Genomic DNA, 24433 nt, shown 5'->3' with positions numbered 1-24433 from the left:
CCAGCAGATGCCTGACCGCCTGGTACAGGAAAGGTTGGTTGACAGCCTCAGGGTGGTCCTTGATGGGCTGCAGGGCCAACAGCCTCTGTATCAATGGGCTGCTCTGGTACATCAATGCCCCCGTCAGAGGACTCATGGCAAACCCGTTGTGTTGGCAGTCGATGAGTCGATGGCAATCCGCCCCGCGTTCGACCAGCTTAGAGATGCAACTGGCATAGCTAAGTCCGGCCCGTCATCTCTTTATGCGCTAGAATTGCAAACAGCAGCGTTTCCCGATCGCCGCCGATGTTGTCAATCTCGCGGTCAGGGACCGAGTCCAGCAGATGGCAGACCATGTCCCATTCCGACATCGCCGTAACCGTTTGACCAATGATTTGATCTGGTCGGAGCCGAGCTGGGATACACTCAAGCCACCACCGCGGCAGAGGACACGGGCAACAGTGAGCTTGATGAGCTGGTGCGAGGACCGCACATGCCACCGGTGCGCCGGAGGGAGACACCACAGAAAGAAGGGCATGGACGATGTAAAGTGATGGGACAGATCCATATTGAGCAGTGTGTCAATCACCGCTTCACTAACCGCCTGGGTTGCCTTGAAGCGACTTTGGGCATCCCAGAGCCCTGTTGGGAAATCATCGTCAGGGTCGAGCAGGTCCATGTCCATTATCATGTCATGGGCCCCCCTCAAGGACATGAGCTCATTGTGGTCGGCATCCGGGGGGTGCTCCCCTTCGTCATACCTGTATAAGGCTTTATACTGATGAGCACACCCAGCGGCGAGAAAGAGTCTTTGTCCCTTGTCTAGGCCACCAAACGACATGTTTGGGTCGAGTTTGCACATGAGCGACATCATGTTGATAGCCCAGACGTGCTTGCATTTGACCGCCGTCTCAAAGGCCGTAACGTCATTGTTGTCGCGAATAAGCGGGTCTGCGCCCTCTTCCATAAGAAATTGGAGGACCTCCTTTGCGTTTTCGGTTGTCCGCTGGCGATCGGGCCACTCGGCAAAGGCCCTGAGGAAATGATGGAGAGCCGTTTTCCCTGAGTGGTCTTGGGCATTGACCTCGACCCCAAAGGCCACAAACGCTTGTAGGTTGTCGTAGACCAACGACCTTTTCGGGTTTGTCGACTAGATCGGGAAATTGTTGAGTATAGCGAAAGTTGCCAAGCAAAACCATCAGCGCAGTTTGTCCCTGATCGTCAGCCGCGTTGACGTCGGCACCAGCCTCCAACAAGCCGACAATGGCATCCCATCTCAAGTTGCGGGCGGCTAGGCGAAGCGCAAACGCCCTTCGCCTGTTGTTGAATGTCCATTCGTGAGGAACGCCGCCTTTGACAAGTCGCTCGACCGGCTCGGTACGAGCACAAGACTGGGGTGTCGCCGCAACCTGGTCGCCGTCCTCCAATGGATCGTCCAGTGCGTCAGCATGCGAGTACATGCAACAGAGGGTAGGCAGTGGAAGCTTCATATGTTTCCCGTCAGCCAAATGTGCTGTAGCCAGTTGCGTCATGTCGGCACCGAGATTCAGCAATATTTTCGCAGCCGGGAAGTTGCCAATGCTGCAGGCCTCGCCGAGAGGCGTTGTGATGATTCTCTTGCCCTCGCCCAGACGAATCTCTATGCGGGGGTCAACCGCGGCGCCACAGTCGACCAGAAAAGAGACAACAGGCTCCTGGTGGAGGACGGCGGCATGGTATAGGGGTGTGAGACCTCGCTTGTCTGCGACGTTGATATTGACCGCCCTGTTTCCGTCCAGAATATCTTGAAGCAACTCCAAGTGGCCTCCGTAGGCCAGTTGATGAAGGGCCGTATAACCACCGTTGGCGCCTCTCGTGGCATCGGCACCCCGGGAGACCAGGAGTTTGGCTTTGTCAAGATTCTTGTGACGGATTGCCACATGCAGCGGTGACCACTGCCTCAGGAACTCGTCATCACCAGAACTAGCTGCGGCCAACCTTTCCCAGATGGTGCCATTTTGGAGCACAAACAGAAACGCGCTGCCAGAGCTTCGACATTGGCACCATTGTCCAACAGGATACTGATCACATCGTTGTGCCCTCTCTTGGCGGCCAGGTGCAAGCCTGTGTATTTACGAACCCTGGGGCTGTTCCACACATGCCGGGCCTTGTTGAGACCAATGCCACTCTCTATCGTCGTCTAGTGTTTCGTCTGGTTCGTCGTAAGAGCCGTCGTTACCCTCGGCCATTTCTACGTCAGCATCAGGCCCAACTCTTGCGTCAATGCCATTGTGGAGAGGGGCGGTGCTATTCGAGACTGTTGTGCAGCCGGTGGGCAACAGGGCATCAATCTGGATAAAGGTGGGAGTCAGATGTCGCTTGCACGGTTCAGTAACCTCTGACTCGTCTGCATCTTCGACCGGTTCACGGTCCCTCTTCTCACGCTCTTCGGCCCGGATTGCATCCTCGACCCTGTCCCAGAACTCGACCTTGAACGCAAATTGGAAGCAGGCATTGGGGTCAGCGCCATATTCGAGCGCCTTACACGCAGTGCCGGTTTGGCCGGTGTGGGCAGCTCATGACAGGGGAAGAGTCTTGAATTTCTCTATTCCGACTTTGTACAGGGGCCTTTCAGCAACGATGGCGAGGCGGTGGGCGGTACGGGACAGGGCGCAGAGTGTTGAGGACATCGGCGGGGGTGTCGAAATCGCGCACCTTGTTGCAAATGTGGACGAGGGTCTCGTTCGGCAGGTTCATGAAGGTAGCCATTGTTGTTGATGCTGGAGAGCTGCCACGACAAACAACACAGCAGAGGCTGAGGCGTGTTGTGCAAACGGCCCTCTTCGCGAAACCTTCGCGCGGGCACGTGATATTTACCCGACTTCCTTCCGGTGCGTAATAACCCTAAGCGAGGCATGTTTCGACGGAGGTTGAATCGTCAAATGGTTCCTCGAGCTCATGGGATATCATTCTGGGCAGCTCGCCCGGGACAGCTGTGAGGTCGGCCATTGTTCATTGTCGCCAGTGGTAAGGATGAGGGAGGAAGAGGGTGAGTGACTTTCCAGGATCCTTCCGAGTTGGCATGGATCATGCGCTGTCACGTGCAACAGCTTGGTCTTTCGTAGTGGTCAAAGCTCCTCCCTCGTCCGAGTCCCCACAAGCAGCATCAAGCCAGGCTTCCGTCAGGGAACGTCGACAGTCAACCAACAACACCCGGGCACGCAACGGGAATGACCGACAGGATGAATCATCGTCGACAGGTATTTGATGTGAGGTGGGTAACATGGACTGCTCACATTACCAGGACACTTACTTTTACGCTCGACCGCCATGGCTCTCCCCTCCCGAGCGCCTCAGGCACGCGACTTGGTTGACCTGGACTGGACAGGCCCTGATGATGCCGACTGTCCCTACAACTGGCCCCTGTGGAAGCGTCTCTACATGACGAGCATTCCGGCCCTCCTCTGCGTCAACGTCTCTTTTGCCTCCTCGGTCTACACCTCGGGTACCAACGACATATCACAGCAGTTCAACGTGTCCCGCACCGAATCATTGCTCGGCCTCTCCCTCTTCCTCTGGGCCCTTGGTCTCGGCGCCATCATTGCTGCCCCTGTCAGCGAGAACTACGGCCGCAGGATCGTCTATTTGACGACAGTTCCCATCTTTGGCCTGTTCACCCTGGGCTCCGGACTGGCTCCCAACTTTGTCACCCTGATTGTCTGCCGCACCTTTGCTGGCTTCTTTGGCAGTGCCGTTGTGTCGGTGGGCGGCGGCACCAATGCCGATCTCTGGCGGCCCACCCTCGCCGGCGTCGTGTATCCTTTTTACTTTGTTTCGCCTTTTCTGGGGCCGGCCTTTGGGCCTGTTGTCGGCGGCTACCTGATCGAGGCCAAGGGATGGCGATGGCTTCAATGGGTTATCCTCTTCATGATCGTCTTCAACTACCTGTACGCCCTTCCCCAGTCCGAAACCTACAAAAAGATCATTCTGGAGAAGCGCACGCGAAACGAGAAAACACCCACACGGTCCTCCAAGGTCGCTCCGCCATCCCGCGCCATCCTCCAGCATATTCTTCTCAAGCCGTTCAAGATGCTCTTTGTCGAGTCCATCGTGCTCTTCATGACCATCTACATGGCCTTCAACTTTGCCGTTTTTTACAGCTTCTTTGCCGCATTTCCCTACATCTTTGGCCCTGGCGGCCACTACAACTTCACCCCGGGCCAGCAAGGCCTCACATTTCTCTCCATCGCGCTGGGGTGCGTAGTAGGATTCGTTGGGGTTGTCTACATTGACCGTCGCACGTATCCCGCATTGGAGACCAAGTATGGGGTTGGCAAAGTGCCACCTGAGCACCGTCTCTACGGCGCCATGGTGGGCAGTGCCCTCAACCCAGCCAGTTTGTTTTGGTTCGGGTGGTCCGCCAACGCAGGCACACACTGGGCGAGCCCTGTCGTGGCCGCAGTGCCCTTTGCTGTGGGAAACATCATGGTGTACAGCAGCGGTGCCCTGTACATTATGAACTCGTATGGTTCGCTGCACGGCGCGAGTGCGCTCAGTGCCAACAGTTTGTTGAGGTATGCCTTTGGAGGCGCCTTCCCTCTGTTTACCGTGCAGCTATTCTCGTCTTTGGGTACCGGATGGGCCAGCAGTTTGTTGGGGTTCATCTCCGTCGTGTTGGTTCCAGTACCGTGGGTGTTGTACAAGTATGGCAAGCGGATTCGAGCGCACAGCCAGTACATCACTGCCGCTTGATCATGTAGGTAGACGGATGGATCTTGTATTGCGGGAAAAAGGCAGCCAGCTGCCATGTCTGATCAGAAAATATGACGCCGGTTTGGCACATTCCATCTCCACACAGTAAACACTGAACACGCCGTGATCAGGCCTCCACCTCTCCACCTCAAAGTTGGGGTAAAAAAGCCGGGGAAAATTCCTGGAGACACATCCACCGATCGACAGCAAGTCAGGTATCGTCGATAAAACTGCCGAAGGCGGTAGTGACCTGCTCGTCGATGCTACATTCACCCGAGCATGGGTCAGAAGCGCGCCTATCACGGCTGCGAAACCCGGTGCATTGACAGTCACAGTCTCAACGGTATGCCACGGCATACTTCCGCTGCGTCGCAACGGTCCGGCCCATGATTGGCGGGATTCGTCATTTCCTCCAACCTCCCTCGCTCCACCACCATCTTGACGCTTCCTGGACCACAGGCACGCACGACCATCAGGGTAACATCCAGAACGGCTCAACTTGCTTGTATCAACCATGCCTCTTCCTGGTCGCAGCGGCCTGACCGCATTGGCTCGCGTCTACGGTTGTATGTCTCTCCCCTCACGCAGGATGCGAGGATGCGAGGATGCAAAGGGTAATATTGGTCGGCCGATCCAGACCTCCATATGGCGAGGCGAGATAGATAACGTTAAGAATTTCCTTCTCTGCTCCCATCGACCAGCCTGGTGGTTCCTCCATTTTTTTAAGCTTATTCCCACCTGAGCTCTTGTGTGTCACCATCAGCAGCACCCAAGGGGCTCAGACACCTAGACAGGATGCCCAAGATGAAGCTCCCCACTATCTACAATGTCCACCTCGTGGCCATCATCGCCACTCTGGGCGGTGCCCTTTTCGGCTTCGACATCTCTTCCATGTCGGCCATCGTCGTCACGAACCAGTACATCACCTACTTCAACAATCCCTCGGGCGTCATCCAAGGTGCCATCGGTTCCGCCCTCGCCGCCGGCTCCGTCCTCGGCTCTGCCGTTGCAGGCCCCATCTCGGACAAGATTGGCCGGAGGGACTCCATCATGTTTGCGTGCTTATTCTGGCTTATTGGGACATCTGTGCAGGTGGCCTGCCAAAACGTCGGCCAGCTGATCGTGGGCAGAGTGTTCAACGGATTCACGGTTGGTATCACGTCTGCTCAGGTGCCCGTGTACCTGGCCGAGATCGCCAAAGCGGAAAAGAGAGGGAGTCTGGTAATTATTCAGCAGCTCGCCATCGAGTTTGGCATTTTGATCATGTACTTTATCGGCTATGCGTGTGCCAGTATCCCGGGGACGGCAAGCTTCCGGACGGCGTGGGGGACGCAGTTTATCCCTTGCGTTCTCCTCATTATTGGGCTGCCCTTTCTGCCCCGGTCCCCCAGATGGTTGGCCAAAGTGGGGAAAGATGAAGAAGCGATCCGGACGCTGGCAAACATCCAGGCGGATGGCAATATTGAGGATCCGAGGGTGATTGCCGAGTGGGAAGAGATTGTCACAGTCATGAATGCGGAGAGGGAGGCTGGAAAGGGGTGGAGGAAGTTCTTCAAGAATGGAATGTGGAAGAGGACCATGGCGGGAACGACGGTACAGGCGTGGCAGCAACTGGCTGGTGCCAATGTCATTGTGTATTACCTGACATATATCGCCCAGATGGCTGGGTTGGAGGGCGATGTGGCCATGGTTACTTCGGGTATTCAGTATGCCGTCTTCATCATCTTTACAGGTGTCATGTGGTAAGTTCTTTCTCGTTGGTCGTCAACAACACAAAGACTGACACCTCTTCACAGGCTTTTCATTGACAAGACTGGCCGTCGCACTCTCCTTGTCTGGGGAGCTCTTGGCATGGGCTTCTGCCACTTTGTCATCGGCGGTGTCATGGGTGGCAACCACACCGACGTTCCTGGTGGAGTTGGCAACCCCCCGAATGCCAACATTGTCATTGCTGTTCACTCGGGCGCCCCGGCCAACACTGTCATCACCTTCTCGTATCTCCTGATCGTGGTGTACGCCCTTACGCTGGCTCCAGTATGCTGGATCTACGCTGCTGAAGTGTGGTCCCTCGGCACCCGTGCCACAGGCATGTCGATGGCGGCTCTGTCCAACTGGGTCTTCAACTTTGCCTTGGGCATGTTCACGCCACCAGCTTTTGTCAACATTACCTGGAAGCTCTTTATCATCTTTGGCGCCTTGTGCGTTGCCGCGGCGATCTGGTTCTGGGTGTTTTACCCAGAGACCTGCGGTAAGACGTTGGAGGAGATTGAGGTCATGTTCTCTAAGGACGGGCCACGTCCGTGGAACACCAGAAAGGGCGAGTCTCGCTTGGCTGCCGAGATCGAGGCTGTCATTGCTAGAAAAGAAAAGGGGGAGCAGCCTGGTTTGGCTGAGACTGTCACGCGCGATGGCGAAAACAAGGCTTAGTTGACCTGAAAGACAATAATTAGATTGCGCGTCTTGTTGTAGCTAGGATGGATGTTCGATAACTTAGTACCACCTTGGCAGGTCTCGATGGCATTCGACTCTTGGCACGTCTCCTGGATTGCGTGGTTCCCCCAGGCAGCATTTAATAGAAAGAACCCGAACTCCCATGTGATTTGCTACCCGCCATTCATCCCTAATAAAGTGTTTACCAATGTATTACATCCACCAACACATTTATACCACGAAGTATCAATGCCGCCGGTCGAATTCCAACCCAACCCAGACTACGTCCACAAACCGTTAACCACGGTGGCAAACCTATTTCAGCCCGATCCTATACGAAGTCTCATTCAAAATCCAAAATCCCTCTTTCACCACTTTTCGAGATGCTGTTTGGGCAGTTTTTACGCTGTATGCAATCTGGAGGGCCATCATAGGGCTCTGGCAAGCAAAACAGCTGCTGTTCGGCCGGTCTGTGGTTGAGGTGTGTCCTGGTGCAGTGAGCCAGAGCTTTGCGTCGTGCGTATTCGATGTTTTAATCTGGGGCTTGGTGGTTGGTGTGGTGGGTGGCTGGGCTTGGTATGTCGGGGGCTGGGTCTTGATCGGAACTGTGGCGGTGTTTGTAGGAGAGGAGGTCATTGGGCAACTAAGGGCAGGGTGTAGGTGATGAATATGACATTTCGCGATGATACCCGAGCTTTGAGTGTCGAACAGTACCTACCTATGCAACCAAAAATACCACTACCTAATATATATGAGCGAGATAAAGAACGACGCTAGTCAAACACCTTCCCTGGGTTCATAATCCAATCCGGATCCACAGCCCTCTTCAACGCCCTCATCAACCCAATCGTTTCCACCCCCAACTCGTCCCTGAGGCTACCCTTCTTGCCAATCCCAATAGCATGCTCCCCTGACACGGTCCCCTCCATCTCCAACGCCCTCTTCATCATCTCTTTGACCGTCTTCCCCACTGCCTCCTTTTGCCCTGCATTCCTCGGGTCGTACATCATAGCCACATGAAAGTTGCCATCCCCCACATGTCCAATGACGCTGGCAAAAATGCCCAGCTTGGAACACTCCTCTTTGGACCAGGTGATGATCTCGGCAAGCCGCGAGATGGGCACCGCAACGTCGGTAGACCACATTTCTGTTCCCTCGGGGCGGATATTAACCATGGTGAACAAGGCTTCTTTGCGCGCAGCCCAGAGATTGGATTCCTCCGTTTTCGATCTGGCAAAGATGAGCTGGTGAGCATTGAAAGGTGCCACGAGGGATGAGACGCGTGAAATGTCGGATTTGATTGCTTCGGTGGTGCCGGAGAATTTGATAAACAGGGTAGGCTTCTCCTGCCAGCGGCGTTGGCGGACGGTGGCGCTGCCGTGCTTGTTGAGGATGGCCATCTGGGCGTCGTCCATGATTTCGAGAGCGGCAAGGCCGGAGATGCCAGATCGGATGAGCGAGGTGGCGGCTGCGGCGGCGTCGTTGATGCTGGGAAAGGGGATCACGGCGACGGAGGTGTCTTGCGGTATAGGGGCGAGTTTGAGGGTGATTTCTGTCACCATACCCAGAGTCCCTTCTGCACCGACGAATAACGAGGTGAGATTGTACCCCGCCGATGTCTTTCGTGGTCGTCGACGGGTCTTGACGGTTTGGCCGTCAGGCAGGACAACGGTGAGGTTGAGGACCCAGTCTTTCATGGTTCCGTAGCGGAAGGCATTGGTGCCAGAACAGTTAGTTGAGACCATGCCACCGACCGTGGCTGTGGGGGAGGGGTCCATCGGCGCGAAGAGGTTGGTGTGGGCAATCTTGTTGTTGAGATCGACCCAGTTTACTCCTGGCTGGACTACCACGTCCATATCTTCCGGGTGGAACGATATCACCTTGTCCATATTGGTGAAGTCGATGCAGATTCCTGAATAAGGCTGGCTGAAGTTGCCCTCAACCGACGAGCCAGCTCCAAAAGGGACCATGGGGACTTTGCGTTTGCTGCATATCCGGGCGATGGTAGACACATCCTCCGTCGTCCGAGGAAAGACTACAGCGACGGCTCTTTCTGAGGAGTTGGAAGTAGACCAGTCAGAGTGTCCGTGATGTTCCAACACATCAGAGTCGTAACTGACACAATCTTGGCCTATCAGTCGGGCAATCTCCTCGGCAGCATGCAGCATCTCGAATCGGTTGGCATACGTGATAGCCTTCGGGATATTCGGCGTGTTCAAATCCCATTCAGCCTTTGGTTGCATTAATTCATAGTATCCCTTGCCGAACATGACACCTGCTCCGAATCCAACGAGACCCAGTGCCCCTGAGGCAATGAATGCGTTGCGGCCCCATCCTCTTCCATTAGGTGTTGATGCTGTGGTGGCAGAATATTGTCGGCAGCTGCTTCCTGGCTGCCCTAGTGGCCTTAACTGTCGTGTTGTCTGCAAGGTCACCCTCCGTCCACAGGTACCTCCAAAGTGCAAGCCTCGTCTGCATCCCGGAATGACCCGGAGTCCGGCCATCTGTTCTCCACTTTTCTCCGGTGAGTTCGGTTGCTAATAGCGTTGCCGGGCGGCTCGACGTCCGATTGTACCGTCCTAAATTTCAACGCGAATCGGTCGATCAGCTGGCTGAGTTAATGAGGATTTGGAGAGAGTGTAACACCAACATGCCCACCAACTACGAGGGGAAAGGGGGTCGAAACATTCGGCTCAAATCGGTGTTAAGGCAGAGGTCATGCGGGCCGGCTCCGCCCCCCTGTTCCGGTTGCCGGATTACTCCCGGCCCTGTATCTAGATCGGCATTTTCAACGGCTTGTGTGTCGCCAAGGAAACTAGTGCGACTATAGCAATGATAATTTGCGGTGCTTTGCCATACTGGTCATTGTTGTATCTAGGTGATCGCTAGGCAAAGGGCTAAGATTTCGCTACAGTGTACCCCATAATCTGACCTACCTGAATGACATCGGCACCTACTAGCTGACTAAGATAGATACAAGTCAGGGGGAAATAGTAGCCTCCCTTACAGGCAAAAACATCGCAGCCTTGTCTGATGATTTGGACTGAGCCTCAAGTGCCTACCTAACTAAGGTAATCTGTGTCCTCGATCTTTAGGTGATCGATGTTTTGTCGTTCCAGTCTCTAATTTATCGCAAGTCAATCTTATTATTTAACTTGCTAAAGTGAGAATAGCCACTACGAGCTCAACGGCCCATCTGATCTGTTTCTTGTGACCATCCCTTCGATGGCGCTCTCACGGCTGATTCGAGGAGGGCGGAGGAAGCAGCCCCATTCGGGCCTTGAGCAGGGTGTCACCCCTCAGACTCTCCAACGACGATTCCCGGCTGTTGGCAAGTCTGCATCGGCATCTTGGTGACGAGATACCTCCCGAGGCGCCGATTGGAGCCTCTTTCACTCGCGAATTATGTGCTCGCCGACATGCCTGAATATGAGCCTCACTCGTGGCGTAATGTTTCAGGGAAATCTGAGCAGCGCAGAGCTCCTAATCAACTTTACTTTATTTTCTCATCGCGAGGGCGGAGGGGGTATTTCCGGTGGCCTGGTGATGTTTTGATGGCAGTCGTCAAGACTGAATGGAAATATTGACTATTGATATAAGAATGAGTCTGCCGTGTTGCTGCTATGTTGAACTTGTCACTCCATCATTCTGTGAGAGTTCGCCATGAAGCTTCTCAATTTTCTTCTCGGCGCTGCTGCCCTCGGGTCAGCGCTGGCGGCTCCGGCTCCGGCGCCAGTCTGTGATGCTCCGACCAAGCGGGCAACCAAGTTCCAGTTCGTTGGCGTCAACCAATCCGGCGCTGAGTTCGGAAAAGATACTCTGCCTGGCCAGCTTGGAAAACACTACACCTGGCCGGTGAGGTCGAGTATCGACGTAAGTCTTGATTAGACACGGCAGATTGCTTGTGTAGCTTCTAAAACTGATGATACGGGATAGGCCTTGATGGGCAAGGGATTCAACACTTTCCGCATTGCTTTCATGATGTGAGTTGACCTTGGCATATTCAACATAACGTACTCCAGTCAAAAGCGCTGACACCCTGTCAGGGAACGCATTGTTCCCAACAAGCTTGATGGCCCACTTGATGCCACTTATGCCAGTGGCCTGACTGATGTAGTTTCCCAGTGAACGTGTCCTGTTCTTGATAAGTCGCTAATAAAGCTCCAGATCGTCAACTATGTCACCAGCAAAGGCGCCTATGCCATCATTGACCCCCACAACTTTGGCCGCTACTACAACAACGTCATAACCGATGTAGCTGGCTTCGCGGCCTGGTGGACCACCATTGCCAAGCTCTTCGTCAACAACGACAAGGTCATCTTTGACACCAACAACGAGTATCACGACATGGCTGATGATCTAGTCCGCCGCCTCAACCAAGCTGCTATCGACGCCATCCGTGCCACGGGAGCGACGGCTCAGTACATCATGGTCGAAGGAAACTCTTGGACTGGCGCTTGGACCTGGGTAATGGCCCCTATTTTGCCCCTTTTCATTGTCAGTCTTGGCACTAACCATACTCGCCCATAGGTATCCTCGGGCAACGGAGCCAACCTCCTCTCCCTCCGTGATCCAGCCGACTCGACGGGCGAGAAGATTATTTACCAAATGCACCAGTACCTCGACAGCGACGGCTCCGGCACCTCGGAAACCTGCGTTTCCCGCACCATCGGCGCTGAACGTGTCCGTGCTGCTACCGAGTGGCTGAAGCAGAATAAGAAGAAGGGCTTCCTCGGAGAGACAGCCGGCGGGGCCAACACCAACTGCATTGCTGCCCTGACAGGAATGCTGAGCTACCTGCAGCAGAACAACGATGTCTGGACTGGCTGGGCTTGGTGGGGAGGCGGCCCATGGTGGGGAAACTACATGTTTGCAATGGAGCCGCCGTCCAGTGTGGCGTATGATCGGGTTTTGCCTAGTCTGCAGCCGTATATCTAGCCGGAGCCGTGAACGAGGACTGGGGATGCAGGGAAGGTGAAGCTGGATAAAATGAGATGGGCAATAAAACATGTCTTGATGTGTGTCTCACGCCGGGATTATTGGTTTGCCGTATGGTACCCAATCCAGGGGAGTGGCAACACTTGTTTCAACAACCCAAACACACCCTGTTGTCTACATGGTTGCATTCATCTACATATGCCAAAGCAGATTTATACAATTGTTGAAGGAGAGATGCCGTCAAACAAATTCTATCAAGAGAAAATGACCAATGTACGTGCTCGCCTGCTTGCTTGTCAGATGCCGCTGGTTGTAAAAGTGCCCCCCAAAAAGATCTATTCCCGCCGCTTTTGTAGTGTTTTGTTCAATGATGCTGAGGGAGTCCTGTACCAGAGAGCTCCTCTTTTTTTGTCCTGTCTTTCCCTTCCTTCATTATACCTACCCAGTATGCCACAGCGCCCGTCAAAGCCAACCCAAACGCCAAAGCAGTCCCTATCCCTAAAATTCCTAAACTTGATGGCTCATGAATGTGTGTTTTTTGCCTTGAATCGGAATGAAACTCCCATTGGCGACCATGATGACAACTCCTCTTTCTAGTTGGTCTTGACCTCGGGCCAACGGATCTTGTCGCATGCCGGTTGATCGGCCACCCACTTCTTGATCTTTTCGACGTCCCAGCCGCTCATGGTCCGGTCCTTCTCTGCCCCCTTCTTCAGAGGTTTGCCAAGCTGGAAAGAGTTGGAAATACTGCAGGCACCATCCTTGTATCTGTACATGAAGCACTCGTTGCCCAAGCTCTTGCAGGCGGCACCACAGGCCTCGAACGACTCGTGTGCCTTCTTCTCGTGCTCGTTGTACTGATCCTGCTTCTTCATGCGGTTCGTCATCCAGTCTTCCCACTTGCGGTCGTTGGATTGGTCGAGGTAGAAGCGATTGTCGGCGTTGTTGTCCCAATCTTCGCGTGTCTCGTTCAGTTTGGGAGCCAAGAATTCGTCAAAGATGTCGCGGATCACTAGCGTCTCGGCCTTTTTGCCAGACTGCGCGAGGCGGTGGTATCGCTTCCGTTCAAAGTGCCAGAAGGTGTTGATCTCCTCGGCGTTCATGTGGTGCATGGTGACAATGGGGTGGCACCAATGCGATGGGCCGAAGGGAAGAGTGGCGGGCTTTTCGCCGTTGATGGTAGGCCACTGCAGTCCAGTTGTTAGCCTCGTCCCAGAATGCTGGAAGCGATCGGGATCCAAGACACCACGCGAGCGAGCGTGCCAATGCAGGGAGGGAGACACTTACCATCTGCTGGACCCCGACTTCCGTCTTGTCCTTGAGCGCAAGGGCAAAGATGTAATCGCCGCAGCACTCGCGCTTTGCTCTCATATCGTACTGGTTGCCGACACCCGGGTTGTTGCCGATGAAGTCGTCCATGGTCGCCTTGCTGACGATGTAACCCGAGCCTCCGTGTCCGAAGCTGAAGTTATTGATCAGCGTGACGCTGCCCAGGTAGACCTTCTTGGTCGGCTTTAGCTGCTTCAGCCACTCGACCAGGTTGGGCCACAGCACGTAGGTGTCGGCGTCGACAAACAGATACCAGTCGTAGTTGGGCCGCATGTTATACGCCTTCTCAGCAATGTGAACGTTCTTGTACTTGTCAAGGTTCCACCCTTCCCGGGCCGGGTTGCCGAGCTTGTTGCAGTTCTCCTGGTCGACCTCGCACCACTTTTGTCGGCGATACAGGTCAAAGTCCGAGTTGTCTTCCTGCGCAGCCTCCTGGACCGTGGCCAGACTGTCGTGGATATCTTGTCCGCCAATGTTTTGGTCCATGTCGCTAAAGATGAGGAAGTCGGGGAGGCACTTGAGCATGGTCATCATCTGGGTGGGCACACGCGCAAAGGACTCGGACGCTCCCGTTTTCATGACGAGCAGGATGTTGCTGGTGTCGGGGAACCCTTCGCACAGGGGGTCGACGGCGGGGGCCTGTGTCGACGGTACGGGCTTGGTATCGTGGGCGCCATCTCCCTGGGGCGCATGTTGGCTCTTGTGGGGATCAGTCTCGTGGTGATAAGGCTCGTTGTAGGGCGTCCAACTGCCCAGCCTCCTCGATGTGTAGAGCAGCAGCAGGAAACTAAGGGCGATGAAGGCGATCGCGACAGACGACCTCCGAGACGGCATTCTGGCGGGCGAACCGGTGTATTTATGTTGTGAAATCATCGAGATGGGACGGCGACAGGCTGCAGCATCTCCAGCTCAGCAGCACATCGGACTGGGAGAGGGACGTTGGAGGGGAGAAAGCAAAGGATCACGAAGACAGAAAAGCCAGAGAACCAGCGAAACACTCTGATAAAGAGAGCGTGCGTGGGAAATGAGCGGAGGAAATACGAGCTTCTGGCCTTCAGCTCTGCGTGCACCGCAAATGCTGAGGATTGATTGGGGCCTCATGGGGTGTTGCTCCAGAGGGTCGGGCGCTAATGATGCACGACAGGAGGGTGGTACCTGCCAGAAACCTTGCACCACCCACTTCCAACCAGGCACCCTCCAGCAGCCAAACCTGTTCTGCTGGGCGATCTCCATGCGACACCTCAGTCAGTAGTGTGTAGGCTGGGTATGTCCCATGTCGGGTATCCCTCAGGTCACTCCCGACGACTTGTTTCAACGTCTGAATCGTTATTTTCTACCCGCCCATTAACTGGTTCCTGAATGATGAAGATGGGCAGACCTGGCGCGTTCGGTCTTCGGGAACGGCCCCGTAGGGTCCCAGCCATGCCATCCATGCCCCACATGGATCGTCAGCCCTGAAGACCGACGCTAGCGCTGACGGGGGTCCTCTGACAGTGCGCTTCGAGACATCCGGGTATCAGTTGATGATGCGGCTGTGGACAGGTCTACGGAGTAATGAAGAGCTCTTTGATGTACAAAAGTGTTCGAAATACATGTAGACTCCCCGGATCAAATAGGTAACGCTGGTGTCCCTGTACACGATGTGCTAAACAACCTGACTCCGGCCTCGACAGGGACTCGACAAACTTCGTCATCTTGTGGACCAGAGGCGTGTTACCTGGAACTGTTGTCGAGAGAGAATTCTAACAAAAACCCCTATTCAAATCCCATACAACGCCTGCGGCGCAGAGCCACTCAACCTCAGGAAATTTTCACCGGTTTCTTCCCCGGCGGCCGGCGCAGCAGCACTGTCTGTTGGGGGAGGGATTGGTGAGGGGCTGACTGTCACGGTTGCATCTGATCTCACTGCATAAGAGACCGCCTGTGTTTGGCAAACCAGACCGTGGCAAAAATATCCTCTACCGCGAGCATAACACGACAAAGAAAAAAAAATTAATGCTACTGAGGCTCTTTTACCCATAGTTTAGACACAACATTCCAGTTGCAGGTTGAGAGATACAGGTCTCTTTTGCCCCGCGTTTGCTAGATAGCGCAATGTCACCGAGAGCTTGGATGACGCTAAGTTCTTATTTTTATCCCAAGGGTCTGGCACGGTGTCCCCTCTCCCCACGTGCTCCCAGTTGCTTTCACCACCAGATTGACTGCGAGGAATGTGAATGCTGATGTTTGGTGTTTGGCCTGAGAGGGCAAGCTGATCAAACCCTCCAGAAATATTCTGGCCTTTTCCTGGACAGCACCAAAAGCGCAAAATTCAGAGCTCTCAAGTCTCCTACAGTTCACGATGCAACCCTGGTGCCTACCCCCGCTCGTCGTCCCGGCGTTCCTTAGTTTCCCGTCGGCATGATTGGGAAAGACAAACACAACATTAAACCTGAAATACGTACAACGAAAAAGGGCATATGATGAAGGGGATATATGTAATTGCATGCCAGCTAAGAAAACAACTACAAGGTGTTGGAAAAAGTGAAAGATGCCGAGAGCGAGCCAAAGGCCACATGCACGGGCCGTATTTGCCGTAGTCTTGCAGCTATCGAATCCTTCGGACAAGCTTGCCCCGGACTTCCCAACTGGCAAATTCTCAGAAGTTGACACATTTCTTGATGTAGTCACCCATATCATGTAGGATACACATGTATTGATTAGTCATTGGGTATATTGCATTGCGTTCATAACTGACGTGTGGTAGGAAACCCTCTACCATTACCGCTTTGACGACCTGAGTGCTTTCTCCTCTGGTCCGTCCATCTCTGTCTCCCCCAAGACTGTCTGAGTCGTAGTGGGAGTTTCAATGATTTCCACACCCAAATCACCCCTGGCTATCACAATAGGTGGAGATCGAATCATTGCTGCCTCATCCCGATGGTACCTAGTCGTGTAGGCTGGCAGACCAATCGTTTCCGGCGTCGTCCGGTAACCTATTGGTCGCGCCGTTCCTGTAGGGCCGACTCCGTCATATCGAACCGTGACAACAGTTCTGTGCACATCCCCGTCATCTTTCCGCCTCAGTTCCTGACAGGCCAGGATGGAAATAACAAAATGAACAAGTCTAGACCTGCCGTTAGTCCTCTGATGCTACGCTCATGTTGACGACTAGGACAGGAATACTCACAGCAACACAGATGAAACAATCAATATCACCACCCCCATGTGGTACAAGGGCGAGTATTCCAGCCTGTTCCTGCTTGCCTCGACCCGACTGTCCTGCCCATGCGACACCCAGATACCGACGTAGCCCACCACCGCAACAGACACGAGGCAGAGACCCATGTGCACGCCCACGTGGGCGCCGGGGTAGATGCCCCTTCTCTGGGCGCGGGTGCACATGGCGATGAATTCAAACAAGCTCCATAGGAGGGATGCCCCGGCCTGTTGTTGATCAGCATCGTGCAGAGATTTTTAGCTCAAAACAGACAAACATACCGTAAAGACTGTAAAGGCCACAGTGACGTGAATGAGCGGTGCCGACTCATACTTGACGGCCAGTTTGATTCCCAGTCCCAATAGTGCAAGCGAGAGCACGGCACAAAAGATGCCCAAGATTGTGCGGGCCGTGTACCATGGCTTCAGCTTTCTGGAGAGTAAAAGATCTGGTCTGCTGTTTCCTTGCCGCTCTATAGTGTCTGTTCGGTGTTGCCGTCGTCCCTGTTGATACACGCTATACACCCCAGCCTCGGAGTCGCTTTCGTATATGATTGCTGCATCTTGGTCCTCAACTCTCCTCGAATGTTGATGTGGCGAGTCCATGATGCTCTGACTGAAAACGGCGACTGTCGACTTCCTAGGCGAGTCCTCTTGGATCTGATATATGGATGACGCTATTTAGCCGCGATCTCCGTCATACGAGCCTGTAAGCAGCGGAGGGGCGATATCTCATAACATCGTCGTCGTTCTGGGTGCTGTTGTGGACGCTGCTGTACCAAAGGCAGGGAGTGGTCGGCGGTGATAAGGTTGCCGCCAGATAGTGACCAGTCGAGAAAGAATGAATGGTCCCTTCTTCCAGGTCCAGCAGAGGTAAGAGGGAGAGCAATGCTTAAAAGCACATTAATTCCCGACCAAAGGGTGCATGATGATTCTTCCGCCCAGCCTTGGCCAGGTCCTTCTGTTGGTAATCATGAGGATCCCAAGACTCTTGGCGCCCAGCGAAATTCTCGTTCTGCATCGTCAAAGGCGAGTCTTGGGGGCTTGGCGACGAGCTCGACGAGCAAAGCCCAGGCTCTTGGCTGGCTGAACGCCGCTGTTGTACAGCCTGCTTTTGGAGAGTGCAGAGGGACGTGCATTTCCGAGGATATGGGATTCCGAAATGTATGTGAAACAGTGAGACAGAACGCTGTGTTGTGTGATGTAATCGGCTCTCTCGTCGTAAGTGCTTTCCAGACCACCAATAGGTGTTTCCAAGAGCGTGGCAAATGACATTCATTTCTTACTGGCATACATTGTTGCACAAATAGGTACCCAAGCAAACCTGAAGCAACCGGAATTCGTTATGTGATGGCATCCTTTATCACAAAGAGGATAAAAACATACATACAATCAATCATGTCCTAGTGTAGACTCAAAAGCATACCCCGCACCCCACTCCAGCCCACAACGTAAGTTTTAGCTCTGACCAACATCTCCATTCAAGGTTGCGTGGCCCAGTGGTTAAGGCATCTGCTTTACAAGCTTATTTAGCACCTGTAACGCAGAGGATCGCAGGTTCGATCCCTGCCGCGATCAGTTTTGCCTTTCTCCCTCCTTTGCTTTCTTTTCGCCCCCTTTAACCTTTTGGTTTTTTCCCTGTCGCTTGCCTAATATTTGGACGCAGAGGTATCATGGCACTGGAGCAGAGGACATGTTGCTTGTCTCTACCAGGTAACCTCAGATCCATGATCACGAGCACATTCAGTGTTGCAGTCCATGGCATGTTGGTCGGAATAATGTAGGAGTGCATGCATATGGCTCAAGGTCCACTTTGACACACCTAGTTCGTTGTTTCGTCTCTCTGCTGTGTATTCAGCGACAACGTGTCGGCTTCGTGATGAGCCTTGGATATTGTCGCAGATTGGCGACCAGGCAGATTTGCTTTCAAGAAGCACTACCCAGCTTGCACGTGTTAGCGGGCGTGAATGAGTGGTCAAGAGGACACCATGACAGATCCGGCAGTCTGGTATAAGCGCCAGCGACGGCTAGGCCACCAATGGCGGTCAGGTCACTACCGCATGGCCAAGAGAGAGAGATATCCTTCTTCATAGCCATGTTGGTTTGAAGTCGCGCTTCTGCGGGTATTCCGTCGTCTCCATTCGTTGGCGCGCTCAGGAGCACCCCAATGCGGCCAAGCGGTCCTGCAGCCATTTCACTCAACCTGGTTGTCACCGCCCGATCGAGGCTTGTTGGGCACACCGCGTGGTGAACCACCACCATGTTGGAGAGCAACTGCATTCGAGGGCGGGCAACGCTTGGCTGGAATGGCGGATGGTATCACCAACATAAAGGCCTCGCGGCTCGCAGTCCCGTGGGATTGCCAACTTGCAGCGCGTCTATTTCTATTTTTTCATATCCCTATGTATTGTCAGTATGTCGGCAACCTGGAGGCGTTTATTTTCAGTGGAAAGGAGACAAGGTGACGCCCAACGACAATACCTCTGGAATGTGCCGAGCGGAAAGCAGCCGGACTTTTCAGAGTCTTACAGGCACGGACAAAACATTCCCATATCTTGGAATGCCCTCAACAATAGTGTGTATGACCTCTGGTTGACAACATGGAATTTCGAGGTCAACCCCATGGCTTTGTGCCTTGCCAGTAAGTTTGATCTGTTGCTCACGGCCACTCCGTGCTGATAGTGTGCGCAAGGGGCAATCAACCTCGGCCATGACGGATCAATCAACTTGAAAACACCCAACATACCCCCACAAACATTAGCGACCAAGACTCGTTATGTCGTCCGCTTCAAACCGCAAACCAAAGAGGGCGGATACGCCTCTGCAGACCCTGAACTTTGCAGTCCTGCTTTTTTTATCACGGACTCTTCTCAGACTGTACAAGCCGAGCCAGAAAGCAATCCTGTCACCTCGACACAGACAACCCTCCAGACAAGGAGCCCAGCACCAACGCACATCCCAACAAGCCTCGACAACACAACAGTGACCACATCCTTCCCCCCGCTACCACCAGGCGAGGACGGCACAGCCAACTCTGAAAACATGTCCTCTGGCCAAGCAGCAGCTCTCACGATAGGGCTAATCCTCGCAGTGGCCCTCCTTGTAGCGTGTGAAGTAGCCTACCTCATGTGGCGCCGAAAACAAAAGCGGAAGATGCAACAAAGCCGAAGGTTGAAAAACAAGAGCTTGTTTGGGGCAGTCCATGATCCGAGGAACAGAGGCCCTCCCCTTACCAAGTTTGCGACTTTAGAAACCAAGTCAACACAAGAGACAGGCCTTTCGAGGTCGGCATTTGTTAAACTGAGAGAGTCAATCACCTCATGGACTCCATCGAGGTGGGCGAGGAGTTGGAAGTGGCCCGGGGGCACAGAGGGAAAAAGGGGCATCTTCACCCGTGTCGTCACAACTAGCCGTAACACGTCCAGCCAAAGAGGTCGAAAAGACTCCACGAAAGCGGCTGTGGAGGTAGAGGAACGGGAAAAGCGAGAGAATAAAGATCGATGGACCATGTTCAACTCGCCGTATACTGGACCTTGGATGCTGGTATCGCCCGAGCTACCGGGTGACAGCAGCTGGGGACACTATGGCAAAAACGGAGAACTGGTGCATGAGCTACATGCTTCGAATGGGAGGAAGGGGCCAGTGACCATCCACAGTTCGTTGGTGGAGCTCGATGCTGAAGGTGACAGATGGGAGGAGCAGAGGCTGGAGGGGAGGTGATGCTGTCTCGGCTCGACTCGTGATCTAGAAACCAGACAATGACGGTCTGAGCCGGGAGCACTAGCTCTTTTGCTCGGTTCAGGGGAAGGGGTAATTGGTGTCTTTGACGTTGAAACAAAGATCCGCTAACGTCGGCCGTGGGAGTTTTCTTTGGGTGCGACTCTGTCAAAGGACGAAGCAACGGCAGGGCTTGGCACAATGCATCGTCGTTGTGCAACCAGGCTGCAGGATGGCCCGAGCTCGGCTTGTTCGTCATCAAGGTTCCCCAGCCTTCTATTCTTGTTCGCATCATCTTGACTGCGTCTGTGTCAGCACCGTTCGCTTCCAGGTTGTTTTCGGCAGGAGGAGGGAGACGGACCTCCTGTTAGTAGTTATTTACGCTCTCTTTGACTTCCTCCCTCCGCCGGCTCACGGTCTCTTTTTCTTGTCTGCCATCTTCTCTTTGTCACCAGGACGCGCACTGCAACACCCCCACGAAGCAGGCAAGCTGCAAGCTGCAAGCTGCATCTCTAGGACCATCGTTCCATGACATAACGGCCCTTCTCCACCTCCCAATTGTGCCATTATTACTTTTTGCTGAGTTTCCTATCGCGCCAGCGCCAGCCGCACACACGACAAAGATTTGCCCACCACAACGACACAAACAAAGGCGAGCGCGATGCGGCGACCGTCGCTCGACTTGACCGAGCCCGAAAGGAACCTCGAGGAATCGATCCGATCGCCCACCGCCGGCACCCCAGATCCTGTCCATCTCTCTCTCCCACCACCTGACGAAGAAATCGATCTCGTCGAGGGCGACGCCGACGCCGCCAAGATCTCGACCCCACCTCCCCATATCGCTGCCCGCCTCTTCTACCGCCCGACAAACCAGACGCGACGAAAAGACAGCGCCGCCTCTTCTCGCCGCAACAGCATTTCGTCGGCCCAGTCCCGATCGTCACATGGTTACAGCCTCGAGGGCGGTCCCCAGAGCAAATATGTAGCCCAGCACCTGCGTCGAGCGTCCATTCTCGAAGACCGAAAGGCTCGCCTCGCAGACCGCGCCGCCCATGCCGAAAAGGTGCGCCTGCGCGCAGCCATCGCAAAGGCTGTCACCAAGGACACGAGCGCCAGTGAAGAGAGAGCGCTTGCTGCTGCCCAGGCCCGGGAGCGCAACCTGGCCGAGATCGCTGCCTCTTGTGCCGAGGAGGTCAAGCGCGCCAAGGCTGTCGCCGAGACCATGAAGGAGAAGCGGGAGCAAGAGGCGAGAAAAATGAAGTCACAAATGGAGGAGCGGCTGGCAGAGGCTGAGAGGAGAAGGGAAGAGTTTAGAAACAGGAATGCGGCCAAGATTAGGGGGAGGGAGCGTGGGCAGAGCTTGGGAACGCGAAAATCCCCTCCTGTCGAGTCCATGCCCAACGCCGATACCGAGACTGGTGGGATGGAGCTCAGCGAGTCAGCCCCATTGACCGAAGATGCAGCAGTTTCCAAAATTCAGTGGTGGTGGAGAGCTCTCCAGCGGCAACGAGCGGTTGCCGAGTTTTCTGCACTTGGGCTGTCGATTGATGCGGTTAGGGAAACATCGTTTGACAAGGTCACTGTGTTGCTGTCTCAGGAAAAGGTACTTCTTGTTACGTCCAGAATACTGCGAATATGCGGCCTCGACGAGGGGAAACAGGGGTCTGTGGAGGAGATGGCGGCAGTACGGACTTTCTTGAGTGCGTTTCTCATCTTGGGGCACCCATCTCAAGTGCTCAGCAATAAGGAAGGCCAGGCAGTCGAGGAATCGGATCAGGAAGGCTCGGGTCTGTCAAAGCCAATACCCAAAGACGAGCTACCGAATCCGCAGTCACAAGAGCTGGTCGGCAAGGCCAGAGACTTGCTTGTATCGTTTGAGAATATTCTCGGACGGCTGACCTCCTTCAACAATTATACCCCTCCGCCGCTACTCTTTACCACCTTTCCCGAAGTCTATGCAACGTTTTATAATGCCTTTATAGCATGGAAAGCTCGGGACTCCAGCTCACTTGTGGAATTGATGGTCATGCAGTTTGTGGAGCTTGATGCCATTTGGGAATCGGTCAAGGACAGCACCGACGGGTCGGTCGATCAGGTGTACAAGAAGAGCATTCGTGACAACCAGCTCCTCTTGTTGGTCAGGATCAAGAAGCTGGCCGGTCCGACCCGGGGCAAGCAAATGGTCGCGGACGCCGTCAAGGCTGCTCGGAGGGCCAAGGCAAAGAAGCCTGTTGGCGATATGAAGCCTCGTGTTGCCGATCATTCAGTGACCGAGACTGCCATGGGCGTGCTTGGTGTGGAAGAGGACAGCCAACAAGATGCCTCCAGTCAAATGCCGACTCCCCCGTCAACACCCGCCAGAAAGCGCGACACATTCAAGGTCAATGTCATCATTCCCAGCCAAAAGAGTTTGCTGCCTGACAACAGGATTGTTGTCCATGAGCTAGCCATCAACAAGGAGTTCCGGACCGAGCCACACGAGTATCACGAGCAACAGGCAGGCCTACTCAACCCAATCTTTGAGGACATGCGAGTTACCATGCAGACGCAAAACCAAGAGGCGCACTTTTTCTTGCTCCTCAGGGTCGCCGAGTCTATTCGAGAGAAGCTTCAGCGGCTGGTGAAGCCGGGGAACTCAATGCATACCTTTATCGGCGAGCTGCTCGACACGGAAACTGCCAAGCAGCAATTCGCCATGGGGAGCTTTTCGTACGAAAAGTTCTTTGAGGCGATGGGAACATTACTACCCAAACTCTGTGCACCTGTTCGTGATGAAGAAGTGAAGAAGCTCACCGAGAAGCTCAGCCAAGGCAACTACGTTGACCGTCTCGAAGCCTTGAATGGTTTCATCGACATCATGCTCAGCGACTATGCCAACTACCTACTCCAGCTTGCGGCGCCGAAACTCGTGACGCAAGCACCGGTTTACGAGGCGAAAGCATTCGCCTCGGATCTCGAAGCTGGACACTTTGATCTATCGGTGGCGCTGCAGACATGGAAGGCTACGCAGCAAAAGCTGCTGGCTGAAGTCTTGAGGAGAGACCCAGAGGGCGTCAACCACCCTTCTTCCCGGCTGACAGCAAACCGCATATACGCGCAGCTCCTGGTCAATTTGTTTACGCAGCTCTCACCTGTGGCGCTGGACGACATGCCAGAGATGCTTCGCCTTGACCACAAGCGCGCCGTGGAAGCAGGACGCTTGACAAGACGGATCGTCATCACTGGCGCCATCCTGCTGCAGTGCAAAAACCTGCTGAAGCGCGACGTCCGAGCCCCTTGGCGTAACGAAGCCCAGAGGATCTTTGCGGTGCTGGAGAGGAGCGAGCAGCAGGGAGATCTGGCACTCGACGTCGCCGTGGAGGGCATCATGGCGGCGCTCGAGGCGGGACGGTCGATGCCGGCGGCGACAAGGGGACAGCTCAAGGCTTTGGTCAGCAAGTTTCTGCTTGCTGGAGCGGAAGCGGCCACGCAGTCACGGCAGGAGGAGGTGAGAGAGCCAGTCCTGAGGCTGCTGCTTGGACGACTCAGAGGCCACATTCTCGCGCGGCTGGCAGCTGTGAGCACCAGTGACAAGGTCAAATTCACCAGCACGGCAGGGGAAAAGCTGGCAGGATTGGGTCTGGCCGAGTTTGTGGACAAGGTGAGGGATATGGTGGAGATGCTTGGAAAGGTGTCGGTTGTCGATCGGGAGGCTCATGGTGTGTGGTGGGATAAGGTAGCCGAGCAGGCCGAGAGTGAGGTTTCCGGGAACTAGATGGGTTGCATGGAACTAAGGTCGTCATTGGGTGGTGCTTTTTATCCTTTCTATTTCATTTGCTTGTCAAGGTCGAGCGCTTTTCTTCAGAGCCAGCGACAACAACCTATTTTACCTAGGTGGTGGTTGGACTCGCAGCTCTTATCTGCATTCCGTTCTGGGAGTTGGGACTGGGAATTCGGGACACTACGTAACATGGATCGTCACCATTTTGTCACCTGGCTGGTGATGCTATGATGTGATGGGCCGGGCAGGACTCATGCGGGCCGGCTTGGCCATTTATCATGGATACCTTGGCAGAATTGAACATGGTTATCTTTTTGTGCTTCAGCCTGTGTTTTGCAACATCTATTCCAC

General features: G+C 54.4%; 9 protein-coding genes and 1 non-coding gene across 10 annotated transcripts; 5 read left to right on the top strand and 5 right to left on the bottom strand.

Moving 5' to 3' along the window:
* Positions 1-247: 247 nt before the first annotated feature.
* Positions 248-1439, bottom strand: QC761_502915 (uncharacterized protein; the record flags this gene model as incomplete). Its single annotated transcript, XM_062879526.1, has 2 exons — positions 248-1129; positions 1176-1439. The coding sequence occupies 2 exons, from the start codon at positions 1437-1439 to the stop codon at positions 248-250; spliced, it is 1146 nt and encodes a 381-aa protein (XP_062730303.1).
* A 1849-nt stretch (positions 1440-3288) lies between these two features.
* QC761_502920 (uncharacterized protein) lies at positions 3289-4710 on the top strand (the record flags this gene model as incomplete). Its single annotated transcript, XM_062879527.1, has 1 exon — positions 3289-4710. One exon carries the CDS (start codon positions 3289-3291, stop codon positions 4708-4710), a length of 1422 nt encoding a protein of 473 aa, XP_062730302.1.
* A 795-nt stretch (positions 4711-5505) lies between these two features.
* On the top strand, positions 5506-7357 carry QC761_502930 (uncharacterized protein; the record flags this gene model as incomplete). The annotated part of the gene is made up of 2 exons (XM_062879528.1): positions 5506-6452; positions 6507-7357. The coding sequence occupies 2 exons, from the start codon at positions 5506-5508 to the stop codon at positions 7135-7137; spliced, it is 1578 nt and encodes a 525-aa protein (XP_062730301.1). The 3' UTR covers positions 7138-7357.
* A 556-nt stretch (positions 7358-7913) lies between these two features.
* Positions 7914-9644, bottom strand: QC761_502940 (uncharacterized protein; the record flags this gene model as incomplete). Its single annotated transcript, XM_062879529.1, has 1 exon — positions 7914-9644. The coding sequence occupies one exon, from the start codon at positions 9642-9644 to the stop codon at positions 7914-7916; it is 1731 nt and encodes a 576-aa protein (XP_062730300.1).
* Positions 9645-10512: 868 nt separating this feature from the next.
* On the top strand, positions 10513-12418 carry QC761_502950 (uncharacterized protein). The gene is made up of 5 exons (XM_062879530.1): positions 10513-11013; positions 11077-11123; positions 11187-11253; positions 11308-11607; positions 11671-12418. Exons 1-5 carry the CDS (start codon positions 10804-10806, stop codon positions 12076-12078), a joined length of 1032 nt encoding a protein of 343 aa, XP_062730299.1. The 5' UTR covers positions 10513-10803; the 3' UTR covers positions 12079-12418.
* QC761_502960 (uncharacterized protein) lies at positions 11283-15221 on the bottom strand. The gene is made up of 3 exons (XM_062879531.1): positions 13366-15221; positions 11746-13265; positions 11283-11628 (listed from the first exon to the last, which is right to left on the bottom strand). Exons 1-2 carry the CDS (start codon positions 14278-14280, stop codon positions 12672-12674), a joined length of 1509 nt encoding a protein of 502 aa, XP_062730298.1. The 5' UTR covers positions 14281-15221; the 3' UTR covers positions 11283-11628; positions 11746-12671.
* An 841-nt stretch (positions 15222-16062) lies between these two features.
* On the bottom strand, positions 16063-17211 carry QC761_502970 (uncharacterized protein; the record flags this gene model as incomplete). The annotated part of the gene is made up of 3 exons (XM_062879532.1): positions 16063-16513; positions 16577-16833; positions 16888-17211. 3 exons carry the CDS (start codon positions 17209-17211, stop codon positions 16168-16170), a joined length of 927 nt encoding a protein of 308 aa, XP_062730297.1. The 3' UTR covers positions 16063-16167.
* An 879-nt stretch (positions 17212-18090) lies between these two features.
* On the bottom strand, positions 18091-18183 carry QC761_0072790. Its single transcript has one exon. It is a non-coding gene; the product is annotated as a tRNA-Val (tRNA).
* A 541-nt stretch (positions 18184-18724) lies between these two features.
* On the top strand, positions 18725-20325 carry QC761_502980 (uncharacterized protein; the record flags this gene model as incomplete). The annotated part of the gene is made up of 2 exons (XM_062879533.1): positions 18725-19246; positions 19298-20325. Exons 1-2 carry the CDS (start codon positions 19021-19023, stop codon positions 20323-20325), a joined length of 1254 nt encoding a protein of 417 aa, XP_062730296.1. The 5' UTR covers positions 18725-19020.
* A 658-nt stretch (positions 20326-20983) lies between these two features.
* Positions 20984-24076, top strand: QC761_502990 (uncharacterized protein; the record flags this gene model as incomplete). Its single annotated transcript, XM_062879534.1, has 1 exon — positions 20984-24076. One exon carries the CDS (start codon positions 20984-20986, stop codon positions 24074-24076), a length of 3093 nt encoding a protein of 1030 aa, XP_062730295.1.
* Positions 24077-24433: the final 357 nt, after the last annotated feature.

The sequence above is a fragment of the Podospora bellae-mahoneyi genome, chromosome 5 (assembly GCF_035222275.1).
Source record: "Podospora bellae-mahoneyi strain CBS 112042 chromosome 5, whole genome shotgun sequence".
Taxonomy (NCBI): domain Eukaryota; kingdom Fungi; phylum Ascomycota; class Sordariomycetes; order Sordariales; family Podosporaceae; genus Podospora; species Podospora bellae-mahoneyi.
The sequence above is the reverse complement of the archived record's forward strand: the minus strand, read 5'-3'. Positions and strand labels throughout refer to the sequence as shown.